The sequence below is a fragment of the Quercus robur genome, chromosome 10, assembly GCF_932294415.1.
Source record: "Quercus robur chromosome 10, dhQueRobu3.1, whole genome shotgun sequence".
Lineage (NCBI taxonomy): Eukaryota > Viridiplantae > Streptophyta > Magnoliopsida > Fagales > Fagaceae > Quercus > Quercus robur.
The window spans coordinates 39,262,890-39,280,798 of NC_065543.1; the positions used below are offsets into that span (position 1 = coordinate 39,262,890).

Sequence of the window (17,909 nt, forward strand, 5' to 3'; positions counted from 1 at the left end):
GTGTCTTGGAATGAAGGAGAGGAAGAGTTTATATAGTAGTGGTAGAAGAAATATAAATGGAAGACCATTTATCGAGAGTTGACAAAGAATCATGAACCTAGACCTCATTTTAGCTTTGGGGAAAATCTGGTGCATTATGGAGAGATTGGTGGGAGTGAGGAGCAAGCCAAAATTCGGTTTTCCTATAGCTGCTGTAACAGCCTGTAGAGCCAATTTCAAAAAATCGTATCTGACTCAATTCTAATCAGAATTGTCTCGTTCTTATACTCAATTGAAGCCCCGGATGTCTAGTTTCTGAGAAAATTAACCTCATTCATAGATTCAAAATATTCTGAAAGATATCGATGAAATGGTGAGCAGAAGTCAATTGTTAGAAAATGGTTTCAGCACAATTAACATTAATAGATCCCAAATTAACTCTCAATTAACATTAAATGGCTTCAATCACTCCCATTTCAGACTTAATTGGTTCCAAATTTACTTTAATTAAAAGATAATTGTATAAATTACTCATTGAATAATTAATATTTAACTATCTAATTAATTAGGTGTATGCAACATCACCATAAAATGTAGTCCTAACCAATCAAATTATGACACATCATTGATCTCAGATTGATTATACTTATAACCAATTAAAATCAATTGTTCATAATCATATATAGTTGGATTCAATTTGTGATAGTGCATCCCAGCTATTAAAACTTGATTTGATGATAACTTTCAATCTAGTGGTCTAATTAGGGCTTATAACCAGTCGATTTGATCGTTACAACATAAAGATCATTTTGGTGAAATGAGATTAAGGATCTAATGACCAGAATCAAGATGCATATTTCTAATGCAAAATTATCCTTTTACCCTCCAGGTGAGGTTAAATACGGGTTGCAAAATGAGATGTCAACAAATTGTTTCTATAAATTGATAAAGATTATATGAAAAAGTAAAGCACAAAATAATTAAAAATTATAATTGATAACTGTTGATATCCATTTTTGACAAAAGGCCCAACAGCAGAAAAACCCAATAATAAATGAAGAGGAAGGAGGAAAAGAATGAAAGAAACACGATAGAAGTAAATGGGCCAGGAGAGCCCAAGGAAATAAGTAAAAACCTAATGGGCTAACATGACAGGAAATAATATTCAGTGGGTCCATGGGCACAACAAAGGTAAAAGTAAAGTAAATATGCCACAAAAGCCCAATGAAAGAGGTAAAAACCCAATGGCCAACATGGCAGGAAATGATAGCTAGCATGCCTATGGGCACAACAGAGGTAAAAGTAAAGTTAATGGGCCACGAGAGCCTAAGAAAAAAAAGAGTAAAAACCCAATGGGCCAACATGGTAGGAAGTGGCAGCTAGTAGGCCCATGGGCATAAAAGAAGTAGAAAATGGGAATAAAGTGTATGCCAGTGGGTTAAGAAGGCCTAAGAAAATAAGAAAGAAGAAGAGAAAAGGCCCAACGAATTGATTTGGCAAGAACTTATGCCAAGTAAACATACAATCCAGGAATGCATGAAAAGAAATAAGGCAAACCCAAAAGCTCGTGCCCTCTTTCGTAAAGGATAAACATGAGTAAAAGAGACACGCAGCAAAACGAAACAAGGCTAGTTTGCTATGGCAAAAATAATGTGAGAATGAAAGAAAACAAAGAAAAGAGGATAGTGGAGCAAGCACACAATGGCCAAAGCACCACCAATTTGTACCCAGCCAATATAAGAGAGGTGGACCCACGATTAAAGGGTTCAAAGGGTGTGGTTTGGTGGTGGGGGGAAATAATCTATTTTAGGTTTTCAGCCATAGTTTCTTTTGGGAAAATGCCTTGCTAGGATGACATTTTGCCCAAAAGAGGTAGTTGACGACTGGGACCACCTGATGCATGCCATAGAGGTAGGTAGTGAGAGATCTAAGTTCTTATCCATTCAGGCAAGGAGGGAAAAGCTTATAGCAAGATCAAACAAAGAGAGATTTGTCATGGAGTGGGTAGGGGAAGAAAGAGAATGCACTGGGTTTACTTAGTAATGATAATGGCCGAGCAACCAATGGGTTGGTGGGCAGTCCCGAAGGGATGTTCATAACAAATAAAAAACAATTGATGAAATCCTAGGAGTAAAAGGGAGAAATCTCATGGAATCATCCCACTATAAAGAGGGGCAATAGCCATAAACGAGGGGAGGAACTCACGGCAAGAAAATAGTAAAAGACTAAAAGAGAAAGAACTAAGAAAAAGAAAGAAAGAAAGTAAGTGGTAAAGGAAGAGAGAAAACACGATAGAAAATACCCTTCCTCTTGGCAAACCCACTCTCTAGAATCACATAAGTAGTAATGGATAGCCATTTAAGCCCATTCTCCAAAATGCATAACTTTGATGGTAGAAGCCTATGACAAGGTTGTTCAAGTAGGGGTTCGGGCTCCTTTTTAGTTCACTTTCTGTGGAAATATTTGACACAACTTTGATTGCAAACCCATATAATCTCACTCGTTAGAAATTATATTCGCTGTATTAGCTGTTCTGCCATGGCATCTTTCATTATATTTGCTGTATCAGTTGTTCTGTCGTCGCATCTTTTATTATATTAGTCATGACAGTCGGTTTGTCGTGGCATCCTTTATGAGGATAATAATAGAAAATGAATGAAAGATGATTATTACAATGATAAGTGATAGTGAGTTTTAATTTCAACTTTTTATTTAGTTAGTGGATAATGTGATAATTTCTCATTAAAATAAAAGTAGATTTCAGTTAAAAAAAATACTGGAGATAAGCCAAACCCAAGTTAAAATAGATAATATGTACTAGCCTCTGAGCACGCGCGTGAGCGCATGCTTAAAGGCTCTTCAATTTTTTGGTAAAGGTTAATAGTTTTGCATTCATTATAATTTAGAGCATTTATTATAATTCACGCGCGTGCTCAGAGACTCTTCAATTTTTTGGTAAGGTTAATAGTTTTGCATTCATTATAATTTAGAGCATTTATTATAATTTGAAATTACTATATTTTCCAATCACAAAAAAAGCCTAGGGGTGTGATGAAAAAATTATTTCACCACACATAATACTCATCACACCCGTAGATTTTTTTTTTTTTTTGTGATTGAAAAATGTAGTAATCCCAAATTATAATAAATACTCTAAATTATAATGAATGCAAATTATTAACCTTTACCAAAAAATTGAAAAGCCTCTAAGTACGCGCTCACGTGCGTGTTCAGAGGCTAGTTATTTTTTATCATTATGCTAAAACACAAACTTTTCACATTAAAAAAATGACAATATTAAATTTCATATAGTAGGATATTTACAAAAAAAATGTTCATTAACAACTACTTGATAGATTGACTACCACTTCGCTCCCCTAAATTCATCCAATGTGCCTACCATGCAATCTAACAAAATTGTTGATATATCACCCTGAAAGAAATACAAAAAATAGAGAGTAAGGTTTAAATGCAAAAAATAGAGAGTAAGGTTTAAATGTAAGAAAAACAACAAACAAAAATAATAGGAGGAACAAAAATATATATCATTCCCACTCTTTAAAAAAGAGACATTAATTAAAGAAAATATTAAACAATTATCAAATTGACCAAATAAAAGAAAAGATTAAAAAAGAAAAGTGTAGTCCTATTTGTACGCATTATTTTTGTGGGAGTTAAAAGATTTTTTTTTTTCTTTCAAACTCTAAATTACATAAAAGAATAAAGTTTTTTGTTTTTTCTAAACTCTAAGTTAGTGTTCAACTAAATATTTTGTTGAAAAAAAATATCAAAAAGTAATTTGAGTTCCAATAGAACTCATATTTTTTTTTCTTTGAAATATTCACCTTTAGAAATATGAGTTCAAATAGAAAATTCACTTTTAGAAATATAAGAAAATTCACGCTTAAAAATATGAACTCTCTTCAAAAAAATATGAACTCATATTTAAAAATTTTAGTCCAAATAGAAATCAAATAGAACTCATATTTTATATTCACGTTTTCAATATGAGTTCTAATATAAGTTCAAAACGTTTTCATGCTAATATGAGTTATAAGACTTCAAAAGGTGAATATAAGAAGTTATATTTGAACAAAACAATAGGAATATAAGAAAACGTGACGTGAAAGTGTTTTTTTTTTTTTTTTTAAATTAATTAATTTATTTAAGATAAGATAATGATATGGAAAGGATAATGATAACAAAGTAAGGAAACCAAATATAGAAAGCAAAAACTAAATGACAACTCATAAAAGCAAACGTAATAAAGAGAATTCAATACGCATGAGATGTTTTAAATAGAGGTCATAAAAGATACTTACATTTTTGTTGTTGACTACACTTCAAGTCCAAAGTCCAAATAGTTCGTTGGAGATGGAGGACAAAATACACGAAAATCTTGAAGATCAACAACCTAGTGCAAGTTCCTTGAAGTTATACCAAAATCTTGAAGATAAACAGCCCAATGCATGGTCCTTGAAGTTTAAATACCAAAATCTTAAAGATAGGCATCCCATTGCACGTTCCTTGAAGAAATATGTGAAAGAAATTAATGGTAAGGTTGAAATATAAGGGCTATTTTACACAAATATTTGATTTATTTCTAGAAAATAAGAAGTTGTTCATGAATTAGAAAATCAAAATAGAAAAGACCAAAGTATATTGACATACACATACCTTTGAGCAAGAGCAAATTTGAGTAGAGAAAATAGAAAAAATGATGATAATGGTGAAAAGAAGATTAACAGAATTGAGAGAATTGGAGAGTTGAAGAAGAAGCAATTTAAGTTTGAAAATCAACGTGAGTGTATCGAGAGTGTGGTCCTATTTTGTAGATAGTGTTTTAAATGGGAGTTTTCATTTAGAAAAATGATCCAACCAAATTGTCCTGATACGGTTAGCAATTTGAAAACCAACAGGAGAGTAGTAGTATCTAAATTTAAGGGATATGGATGAAAAGTTATAGTGATAGTTTTATTGTATGAAAAAAAAAAAAAAAAAAACTTTTATTTGGTTAGTGATCCTGTTTTGTGGAGTTTTTTTTTTTTTTTTTTTTTTAATTTTATTCTATATATATAAATTTTATTTTTAAAATATAATTTATAAGTGGATAAAGTAATTTAAAAATTAATAGAAAAGTGGTCCTATTTTTTAGGCAATATTTTAGTGGGAGTTAAAGTTACATTTTTACCAGATTGTCCTTTAATTTTATTTTTATTTAAACATAAGAGTGTAAGAACATTTTTAAACAAAAAATTGGAGATCCAAAAAACCTCTTAAATAATAATATAGATAGATAAAATAAACAAAATTAAATTCTTTATAATAAAATAAACAAAATTGTTTGGACAAGAATGCTCTAATGGATAGAAAGCAGGAAAATACTAAAAAGATATGCACCCCATAATTAATACACCTAATAAAGTCCCACGTGTCTGAACCGGGTGAGCTGTCAAGTATCCAACAGGCCACCGTAAAAGCGAGACATTGGGTCCCACAAAAGAAACTTGCCACCTAATCGCCATCAATCTCTGCCACGTGTCATCGTCAACCCAGCTAGATTCGTATCTATGCCTTCGTCGTGCACTCGACACTCTCTCTTTCTTTCTCTCTGTCTCACACATTATACAGAATCTCCCCAAAAAAAAATTAATCGAAAAAAAAAAAGAAAAGAGAAATAATTTAAAATTTTTTCTTTTTTGATGATTTCGAATTTTGAAAAGCTGTAAAGGATTTTAAAATTTTGCTTTTTGATTCTCTTTGTCTATAATATATATGGCTTTTTATTACGTTTTTCACTGCTTTCTCTATATAATTCAAGGTCATCAAAACTAGGGTTTTTCTTCTTCTGCTTCTTCTTTAGATCGATCTCTCTCACACCCAATCTCACTGTAAGTTCTTCTTCTTTCTATTTTTTTATTTTATTTTATTTTTGTTGATGAATGAATGCCATTGTTGTTTGATATAGTATGTTGTGAATTTTGTAAGGTTTTTTTTTTTTTTCTTTGTTTGTTGAGGAACGGATTACAAAGCAAGTGAAAGTTTTTTTTGAGTTTGAAAGTGCTGTGTAATGGAGGTTTTGGGTTTTGTGTAATCCAAGCGATCAAAATTTTAACTTTTTGTATTTTTTTTTTCCATTTTTTCTTAGAAACCAAATGGTTTTTTTTTTTTTTTGCAATTGTCATAATTGTGATTGAAATTTCACGTATTTAAAAAAAATTTGTAGTTATTTTTTATATTTATGTGCAACTTAATTTTCTAATTTTGTATGTGTATTGTAACAGTAGTGATGCCTGTGACTGTGAGCACTAATTGCTTTGAGTTCAAGTCTAGAAAATTATTAAATATTATTGACATAAATTTGAACAACAAAGGATTTTTGTAACCTAGGTGAATTATCTTATTTTTAAAGCTGTCGTTTGAAAGTTTTTATAGGTGAAATTATTGTGTTCTACAGGTATTTGGATGTTCGCTTTGGCCCCAAATTCTGATCAACGCGTAAGATCTTTCAGTTAACACCTTGGGCATTGAGTAACATAATTTCAACAAATTTTTACTCTTTTTGGCACTATCAGTGATTTGGTAGGACAGCGAATTGGAGGATATATATGTTGGTTGTTGTATTGATTGAATTTGGTTGTTGTTGTCATTGGTTTGGTGGTTGCCGCCCATATCTGTGTATATAGAATAGGTAAAAGTTGTATTGTAAGGAATGGATGAGTATAGAGATATTGAGATGTTACTTCCAATTTGGGGCAACAAGAATCCTACAGATAGGTTTTTCATTATATCTTGTTTTATTGCTGCCCTAGTTGGAATTTTGACTATAGCCTATACAGCTTTCCAATGGAGGAGAAACATCAATCTAAGTTGGACGAGAGCCATAGCCAGGTCAAAGAAAAATCCAAAGGCAAGACACAAAGTTCCTGTAGCTCCTCATACTTGGATTCTAGAATCTGTGTCTCGCGGAAAAAATTTAAATTGTTGTGTGTGCTTGAAGTCCATGTCCCCGTCGCAAACTCTTGGCCCCATGGTGGCTTCCGATAGTTTTATTCACCGTTGTCACATTTGTGGTGTGGCAGCACATCTAAGCTGCTCTTCTAGCGCCCATAAGGATTGCAAATGTATATCCATGGTTGGATATGAGCATGTCATGCACCAATGGGCTGTTCGATGGACAGAGACCACAGATCAACCTGATGACACTTCTTTCTGTAGCTATTGTGAGGAACAATGTAGTGGGTCTTTCCTGGGTGGATCCCCTATATGGTGTTGCTTGTGGTGTCAACGACTGGTACATGTTGATTGCCACAGTAATATGTCTAATGAAACAGGTGATGTTTGTGATTTAGGCCCATTCAAAAGATTGATATTATCACCTCTCCATGTTAAGGAGTTATCCTCAGGTGGATTTTTGAGCTCAATTACTCATGGAGCCAATGAGTTTGCATCTTCAGTTCGTGCAAGTATCCGGAGTCAGGGCAAGAAGTACAAGAATGGAAATGAATCCTCTATTGACACTGGAAATAGTGGTACTACAGGAGACATGTCCACAGAAAGTACAGCTGATACTCACCAAATGGTTAATGGTTCTAATGGAATAGAGGAAAACTGTAATGGTAGCATGAATGTGGAGGTTCAACATCAAAATGGTGATGTAGACAGCAAACTGGATCGGAAACCCAGTTTCAAAAGAAGTTCATCAATGAATCAGAAGGATGAGACTCAGTCATTGAGGATGAAACAGAGATATGAGATAATTGATCTGTCTCCAGATGCAAGGCCCTTGTTAGTTTTCATCAACAAAAAGAGTGGGGCTCAGCGTGGGGATTCACTTAGGCAACGTTTGAATCTACTTTTGAATCCTGTTCAGGTTTGATTTCTCTATCACACAGTTCCTTGGGTTATTACTTTTTGGGAGATGTGTCAACTTTTTTCTTCATCTTCCTGAACAAGTAGAATTGGAAGTATCATCTTAATGCTTTTGGTTGAGATCATGATTTTTGAAAAGTTTTAGGATAGATATTCTCAGTGGAATGAGTATCCCTTTTCTTTCCTTTTTTTGGTAAAGCAGTTGTAACATTCCAGTACACTCAGAGAATGACACACAAGGTACTTTGTAGCATGGTGAATATACAATACATTAACTTTGAAGTATATTAAATTAGAGTTGGGTTCAAAGTCACACCTGTTGTAACACTAAGCAATGTTATACCACTTCATAACTTTTTTTGGGCCTAATATTTTGACAATCCCACCGTTGGATTATATGTTCTTTACACGCATGCCAAATTTCATGCCAATTGAATGTGTTACTATTTGATCCATAAACTCATCTTTTATGCATAGTTTTAAAATACAAAAACTTGAAATTTAAACGTTTGATAGATGACATATTTATAGAGATTTGATCATTTTTAAATTTTACAAGCATGGAGGGAATAAGATGAAAATGTAATCCAACGATGGATTTTTCAAAATCTGCATTTCAATAAAAAAATAAAATAAAAATTAAGTTATGTAACATTGTTTAAAATTACACTTAAGTGTAACTTGAACTAACTCATTAAATTATTACAATTATAAAACTATGGAATCTGCCATTTCTTTCTGTTGAATTGACATTTTTGTTAAAAGTAATGGGATTTTGGACCTGGGGATGATTGTCTGAAAGATTAATTAATTTTCCCCATTTGAGGTGGCATGATGTGACTTTTTGTAAGTGTAATTGTAGGGGGTTTATACCTTGATATTACCTTCGTTGAAATACATTATGGTTTGGTCACGATCATCACTTATGGTGCCAACTGGATGGAATTAAGCAAGCTCATTTAACAGGGCAGCTATTTGTTATTTTCTTTGTGGAATGACTTCCTTTTAGTCAGTGGGAGGCATTTGAAAAATTCATAATATGGTCAGCATCTTTGGTGTAGCATGCAACCTTAAACTATCAGTGTTGAAATGTTATCAACTTGGATCATGCTTGATATGCTCTCTTTTATCTGTATGACTTATTTATTTATTTTTTATTATTATTATTTTGCCATTTGATTTTTATCAGGATTTTCCTGGTGCATCTTTTTAGGTTTTTGAGTTGAGCTCAACACAGGGTCCAGAGGTGGGTCTTTTTTTATTTAGAAAAGTGCCTCACTATAGAGTTCTTGTATGCGGAGGAGATGGCACTGTTGGTTGGGTTTTAAATGCCATAGACAAGCAAAATTTTGTTTCTCCTCCTCCAGTTGCTATTCTTCCTGCTGGGACAGGAAATGATCTTGCCAGGGTCCTATCCTGGGGAGGTGGTTTGGGATCAGTGGAGAGACAAGGTGGCCTTTGCACGGTGTTGCACCACATTGAACATGCTGCAGTAACCATTCTTGACCGGTGGAAGGTGGCAGTGTTAAATAAACAAGGAAAACAACTCCAACCACATAAATTTATGAACAACTATCTTGGTATGTGAGTGTTTTTTTTTTTTTTTTTTTTTTTTTTTTTTTTCTCTTTTGCAGTTACTGTGTATACTTATTAGTAGAAAAAAGGTGCCCTTAAAGCAGATGATAAATTCTGGTTCATAAATGGTATAGGCCTGCTGTAGGCATTTTCAGTGCAATGTTTCACTTGAAGTTATAGATGATTAACTTGAGATTAGTCAATTATTAAATGAATTTTTTCAACTCACACCTTTCATCCTGCCAACTATTGGTTTCTAAAGTCACTTGGTTCAGTTGGGCAAAAAATCAATTGGTTTGAATTAACACCAATGCTTAAAAACGAATAAGGAAAACAAACTCTGAACTTTCTCTGTTTATGTTATGTATTTATAATGTATGTAATTTTGTTGGGTTTACTTGGTATATTCTGAGTTACAAACCTGACCATGTTATCACCCTATTTTTTCTTTTGAGTATTGCAAAGTGACCAATCCAATGGACCTGTGAATATTTTGGTTGGGTAGATTATATATATATATTGGCATACAACTTCAGGGTGGGTCCAATTACATTCAGCTTCTACTACCTGCTTCGTATGATTTATTTTCCATTATATTTTACAACCCCTCCCCCCCCCCCCCCCAGGGAGTGTTCTATGACACATATTCTCATGCATTTGATAACCAATTCAGCATGCATTGATTACAGGAGTTGGGTGCGATGCAAAGGTTGCTCTGGACATTCATAATCTACGAGAAGAGAATCCAGAGAAGTTCTATAATCAGGTAACTTAAACTTCAATTATGATAAGTCTTGAATACTTGACATATGAACTTCCCATTTGGAATATACTAGACATTACATGGAGTTGTCCTGAATCCAAATAGTTGTTTACTTATAACCAACCCTAAGAAAGGTATATGCTTCTCTAGTTGTCATGATTTGCATCGGAGATATTTTATCACATTAAATAATTTACTTGAAATTTTACGATGATATATTTAGGGAATGAGTGAGAAAATAACACCTATGAGCTCTATCTTAAATAGCATTTCCATGGGTTGAAAACCTATTAGATGCATATGTAATTTATCAATATTAAAAAGAGAGAAAATATGTATTTATATGGTTACTAGCAGTTGTTAAAGATAATGAATATTTGTGCTAGATCATCCAAGTTGCAGTCTATATTATTAGTTCTTGTAAGCTGGTGCAAAGTTTCTTTCCATATGCATAAAGATGGGAATCATTATGCTTAACATGAAACTTATTTATGAAATTATATGGACAGTAGAGCCCATTATACTAGCTAAATTGTCTACGAAATATCATAATTTCAAACTTCCAAAATTTTGTTGACATATGCTTTGAAACAGATCTAATTGCTAAAAAGGTTGTTGACATGTTATGACTAGGCACAAATCTACTTATATATAATAATAAAAAAGACTAGGCACAAATCTAATTGCCAAGTCTTTTAATATTTTAATGAATTTTTTGTTGTTGAGCTCCTGACTCCCTCTCCCCAAACAAAAGAAAGAAAAAAAAAGGAGTTCGTGTGTGTGGCCGGCGCACTGTGGGGGGGGGGGGGGGGGGGGGGCGATAAAACCTTTTGCTTATGCAGACTATTTTCTCACAATTATTATTTGTTGTTTGGATGATTTTATCTTATTCTGATTGTTAATTTCGACTTACGGAAATGAGTAAAATATATGTGCAGTTTATGAATAAAGTTCTTTACGCTAGAGAGGGTGCCAGGAACATAATGGATAGGACATTTGAAGATTTCCCTTGGCAAGTTCGTGTTGAAGTGGATGGGGTTGACGTAGAGGTCCCTGAGGTGAGTAATAGTAATTATATGCATGTAGAAATGCTATTTGCTTTCAAAGAAATTGTCACCACTGGTTGGCCTTTTAGGTTTTTGGACAGTCTTTAGCATTAATGATGAACAAGCTAATATCCCACGCAATACACGGTGCATTTTGAAATATTTTGTAAAAAAAAATATCTTTTAACCCCTTGTGTTCATTAATACAATTATTGTTAGTCATGTTTAATTTAGAGTTTTAATGGTAGAACTAAATTCAAACCAAACCCTAGTTCCTAACCATGATCAAATCCTATTAAAGCTCAATATTAAAATTAAAAATTCTATTGAGTGTAGTTAGTGCCAAATCTGCGAAATTTAAATTTGGCAACATTCTCTGTTATTTTTTGTAAGTATCCCAAACTAACATCAACATGACAATTTGCAATATGCAGTCATTTGAAAGTCACAAACAACAATGGTTAAAAAGTAATTCCACGAACATTTATATTTGGTTGCCCCTTTAAAGCTTTCAAATATGAAATTCCTCATCATAAGTAGAAAACTTTTTAAATTTACAAAACAAATCGCCAAATATAAGCATCTGCATGCCTTAGAACTATAAATTATTATTAAATAAAAAAAAAAGTTTCTTGTAGCTGGAAAACATGAACGGAATTTACATTCTTTAATGTGTAATTGTGTCATTGTCTGAATGGTCCACTTCCTACAGAAGATTGCATAAACTTCATCTCCTGCACATGTAAACTCAGACCTTTTAATTCACCTTGCACAAAGTACATTAAGCAACACATAAACTAACATGAGGTCTACTACATTGATGCTTAACTACATCCAAATAACACTCAAAATTGATTAGGAATGAAAACATTAATATCCAAATGTTTTATGGAATCAAAAGCATACCATTAATTAATAACAAAGAATGAACATTGATAAAGAGCAAGTTAAATTCAAAAGAGAAAGAAGACAAAATTAAAATGCACACAAAAGATGAAATTTCTGCTGTGTTGATATCTAGCAATAATATATAGTTAAACCAAAAATTCCCTATAGGGCCTTTGAGCACTGTAGCACTAATAGGTGGCTAATGCCTAGCAGTAGTTGAAATGAGATTTTAATCGAGGATAGTCATTATTCAGCCCCATATAGTTTATGTTACGTGAATGGAAGTTGGAAAGTAAGAAAAGGACGTATACAAATAGTTGTGATAAGATGCTCTAGATTTTAACCTTTCATATGATGATTATTGTCCCCAAAAAATAAAAATAAACCCAGTCGATTACTAAAATTAAAAATAACATCTCAAAGAAAATAACGGGAAAAATCAAATTGACCTCAAAGGGACATTCCAATTATGATGATATGTTTGTGGTATTTGCAAAGGTGTGGAGAGAGCAATTGGAGACGATTAGATTCCTTGCCATTGCCCTTGTCATAGGATTTCATAAACCACTTCTTTTTATTTGTCTGTAATAATTCCAACAAAACACCCAACACATCAAAATTGCAAACTCTAATGTTGAACTGATAACAACACAATTAAAACCTAACCCTCTGTTGCAAACTCTAATATTAGGTTGATAACAACAACAAAAATTAATTTAGTTTATATTAGTTAAAGCACAGTATTTATGTTTCCTCTTACTTAGCCAAGAATGCAATCACTTTTCTAGAATAAAATTTCAAAAGGAGAAAAAGAATAAAATTTCAAACCCTTACTCACCATGTTTGAACTTTACAGATTCCAGAATGCAAAGCCGCAATTTTGCCATAGGTTTTACTCATTTCAAGCACAATCTGTCCAACAATACATCAAGAATTTGAGTTATAAAAATGTGATTGCTAAAAAACGTGTAGCTAAAGATTTTAGAAGAAAAAAGAAAAAAGAAAAAAAGAGAAACATTAAAAGAAAAGAAGAGAAGTGATTGTAAAAGGAGACTCATGGCTAGAAGGAAGTGTACTAATTAATATATAACTTAGATAATTGAAAGAAGTGGGCAACTGAAGGGTTAGATGTAGAAGAGCTATATAACTTAGATAATTGCAAGAGGTGGGCAACCGAAGGGTTAGATGTAGAAGAGCTGAATTAATGGTATTTCTTTTCTTTTTTTTCTTTATTAAACAATTAATGGTATACTTGAAAGGTTAAAGTTATTTTAGTCAATTGAGACTTGAGAGAGAGAGGAGTGATGAGGAGTAATAAGTAATAGATGAGGTGTAACTTGAACCAAAAAAATTGAATAGCTATCAAAGACGGCGCCACATGGCAAAACCTCATGCTTTCCCGCATGAAGTCTTTGCTTTTATATATATATATATTGACTGATTTGGAGTATTTATGATCTATTAAATTATTAATATACATACACACTCTAATGGATTTTTTAAATTCTGGGTACTGTTGCCAATGAGATCTAACTTAAACGGAACTCCCTCCAGGGTTTGGTTGTGGGTTAATGAAATATGGGTACCGTAGAGGTAAAATTTTCACCAAATGCAATTGCAATCGTTGTGAATTTCTCTTAACTCTGCTGTTTTCTTTTATAACTTTCTCCAAGTTTTCTGAATTAGAAACAATTGATATGATTTTTCCCCTTCGCTTGTGACTAAGTGACCCTGAAATTTTTGCAAATGTCTCAAATTTTTCAGCTTTCTCTTACTGTAAACAATGACTATAGATGAGAATATGCATTTCATCTCCTCCTCCTCATCCAACTTCTCTTTTGCTATATAAAACTTGGAAAAATATTAGATTTTTTAGCTCTCTTTTTTCCCATCCTCCTTGCCTGTATTACTTCTTTCACCCTCTTTCTTTTCCCTTTTCTTTTGATACATTTTTATATATCTGAGGTTTCTTTATAGACATTTATTGTTGGATTTCTTCGTTTCTTCCTCTATGAACTAATGATTTTGGTGCAAAATCATCGTTTAAATAATTTTCAACCTTGAATTTTTACTGTTCTCAAAATGTATCCCATTACTCCTACAAATTATATGATTATATTGAATATTTGCAGGATGCAGAAGGTGTACTTGTTGCAAACATTGGAAGTTACATGGGTGGTGTAGATCTGTGGCAAAATGAGGATGAAACTTATGATAATTTTGATCCACAATCTATGCATGATAAGGTACTTGAGGTTGTGAGCATCTCAGGGACATGGCACCTTGGGAAGCTTCAGGTAAAGTGGTTTCTTCATCATTCTCTTACTGATGTGTACACTTCTATTTTCTACTTTTGAGTAATTCAATAATTCTGTTAATGTGAAAAAGTTATATATCTGTACTTGATGCATTCTTGTCAAATTCGAATTTCTTTCCGGATTAGGGGGAACTGTATTCTTTTTATTCTCTAGCTGGTGCAGCATGAGGTTTTAGTTTGGAATTTAAGGGAAGTTAAATAGCCCTAGAGTAACACGCTTCATCATGGTGGTGAAGACATAAAGCACTTGGTTATAAAATATTTAATCCGGAGGTGAAGTCAATGCCCTTTTGGCAGAGATACAGAAGTTTATGCTCTATTTGGCAGTATTGATTTTCCAGTTTTTCTAAATCATAGGGTCAACAGGAAATTTTTTTTGCCTCTATTTGGATCTGGAATCCTGGTGCTACTTTGGATTTTGAGCTTGTGAAATGCCTCTGAACAGCTTTGTTGTTTGTAAACAGGTTGGCCTTTCTCGTGCTCGAAGACTTGCACAAGGGCAAGTGATTAAGATACAGCTCTTAGCTGAATTGCCTGTTCAAATTGATGGGGAGCCTTGGATTCAGCCTCCGTGTACATTGGCAATATCCCATCATGGCCAGGTTCCCCTTTCCCCCACACCTATATTACACTACATATTTTTATTATCTTTGCAATATTTGGATTTTCGTTTCCCCTTTTTGTTGGATATCATCTTAAAATTCTATTTTGACTTGGTTATCTATTTGGGTTTCCTTGGTGTGGCGGAAAGTTTATTCATTGTCAAAGAAGTAATGTTGTATTTCTTGTTCACTAAGGAATAGGAATTAGAGCTTTATTATGATAGGTAATAAGAGTTATAGCTAAGAGCTTTATATATAGGTATTGCATTAAAAGGTTTGATGGCTTTGGCCAAGTGGTCATTCTCACATGAGGAGGAGTAGAATACTTAAAGAAGAAGATGGTGTGGTTTCTTCAAAGAATTTTTTGGTATTTCTTTTGGGGTTTAAGAACACCCATGTGTGTGAATTAAGAGTTTTATCTATTGTTTGAGTGAGAGTGCCAATAGGTTTTTGGTGCTTTGTGGACTTTTTTTTTTTTTTTTTTTTTTTTTGATAAGGGGCTTTGGACTTGTGAGTGTCAAGTTTGTGAGTAAGTTCAAGTTTGTTTTGGGTGTATTGAGATTTGGTTAGTTAGTGTTTTTGATAGCTTTTGGATGTTTGTCTGTGAGAGGTTTTGAGTTGTTTGTGAGAATATGTTAGTGAGATTTGGTTGAGAGTGTAATTCATATCATTGATGGTGGATTTAGTTGATGTTACCCATGAATGTAGTTATGAAATTGGCTGAACCATGTTCCATTAGCTTATGCTAGTCCCAAATTCCAACAAACTAGTATTAGCACGTCCGCTGTCCAACACTTCATTATTTCCTTGATTTTATCAATTAATTGAAATTGTTCAACTATCAAGTTGCTGAGAGTTTCATCTACATGTCAGCGCCAGATTATTTGGCTTTTTGCTAAAAGTGGGTTATGTTTGTACCTAGAAAAAGTTAGGTTTTAAAAACCTATACTTAGGGCACGTTTGGTAAATTGTAACGGAAATTACATAGAAATAGGAATAGGTATTACAAATAATATAAGATGTTGTAATGTAACACTTATTACTATTCATTTATTTGGTGACAACACAATAATAGAACCCTAAAAACAATAGAATGAAAGCATTTTAAATCAAACTTAAAATATATTTTAAGAAATATCTTACTCATATAATTATATTTCCTAAAAAATAATATTTTTTAAATTTGAAAGAGAGATTAGTTATTTTTTATGATTTTTTATTTTCATAATTGTTATGTGTATATGGAAAGTTTGTTTATTTGGAAATATATTAATTTTAGAAATTAATACATCTACTAAGAAATAGTTATTACAATCATTTTAGAGATTAATAGTTATTTCTCATTTTAAAGAATAACTATTCATAAGGAATGACTATTCCTTGCAATAAAAACATAACCAAACTACTAAATAATTAAACCACAAGAATAATTATTACATTACAGTGCCTATTGCAATCTACCAAACGTACTCTTAAGCAAATAAGCTAAAAGGCTAAACAAAAAGCTGATTGGCTAACATACTAAATTGGATTATCTGTCCTTTTGAGATAATAAGACCCATAAATTTTTTTTTGGTGCACCAGAAATCTATGCAATAATCTCCTTGTACAAATTTGGTGGTTATTATGTACTTATCATTAGAGGAAAAGAGAAGGTGGGGGGGAAGAAAGAAAGAAACAAAATTTCTGTAATTGTTAGAATATTGTTCTCCAATTTTTGCTCTAATCAATTCCAAATTTGTTGATTTCAAAGGTTTCCTGTTGTTTTCCCACTATATTGTTTCCATTTGATGCCCAAATCATTTCTTGGTTTCTATTTTGCAAAAATGTTTGTCCAAAACTTTGCTTTTTACTCTACTTATAATCCTCTTTATAATTTGATTGTTTTCTAATTACTTTGGACTCTGCAGGCCTTCATGTTGAAAAGGGTGGCTGAGGAACCTCTTGGTCATGCGGCTGCCATAATCACTGATGTCCTTGAGAATGCCGAGACAAATCATGTCATCAATGCTTCACAGAAGCGAGCTCTTCAACAAGAAATGGCACTGAGGCTGTCCTAGAGTTTTTTTTACTAGGTCCTCCAGTTCGTGGTTAGGGTTTTGGTTGCAGTAGTTCTTTTTGATAATTAAAATAGTTACATGTATTTTTGAAACCACTTATATCCATTTCTCAGGTGTCATATCTTGTGGTTATGTACTGCTTCTATGTGAAGCATGCTTGTAAAAGAAACCTTATTTAATATCAATAGGAAGAAGCATTTTGAATCATCTTGACAAAAGTTTTGGGTTTTGACTAAGATACGATGTGAATTAGAATTCAATGTTCTGCACTTTTCTGGTTTGAATTTAAGCTTGGCCTGTTTAAAATGGAAGGCAGTTCTTTATTGTGTTTGCTGCTAAATGAAACCTTATTTAATATCAATAGAAAGAAGTATTCAGAATCATCTTTACAAAATTCTTGTGTTTGACTAATATTAGATGAGAATTTGCATTCACTGTTCTGTACTCGTCTGGGTCGAATTTAAGCTTGGCCTGTTTAAGATTGTAAGGCAGTTCTTTATTGTGTTGGTTCTCTTTACAAGAGAAGCTACTAATGTATCTTGGCCGTGGATCTAGAGGAACTTTTGATGTTAAATGCTTTCGCTAGTGTGCCCTGAATGTCAAGAAAAAGGATATTAAGTTGTGTATTGATCAAACTGACATTTTTTTTTTGTTAAGTGCAGGAGCTTGCCTATGGATCCAACTTCTGAGCTAGAGGCTTGCGGGTGTCGAAAATTTTAACTTGCATTTGGTCCTCTATTCACATGGCTAGAAATTCAAGTTAATATTTTTGGTTGTTAAGGTACACATTTAATTGGATTTTGAATC

The 17,909-nt window shown here is 32.8% G+C and overlaps 1 protein-coding gene across 1 annotated transcript; it reads left to right on the forward strand.

Annotated features, from left to right (window-relative positions):
• Positions 1-5,603: 5,603 nt before the first annotated feature.
• LOC126703701 (diacylglycerol kinase 1) lies at positions 5,604-17,309 on the forward strand. The gene is made up of 8 exons (XM_050402756.1): positions 5,604-5,870; positions 6,437-7,852; positions 9,065-9,431; positions 10,116-10,192; positions 11,128-11,247; positions 14,256-14,420; positions 14,905-15,042; positions 16,953-17,309. The coding sequence occupies exons 2-8, from the start codon at positions 6,692-6,694 to the stop codon at positions 17,100-17,102; spliced, it is 2,178 nt and encodes a 725-aa protein (XP_050258713.1). The 5' UTR covers positions 5,604-5,870; positions 6,437-6,691; the 3' UTR covers positions 17,103-17,309.
• Positions 17,310-17,909: the final 600 nt, after the last annotated feature.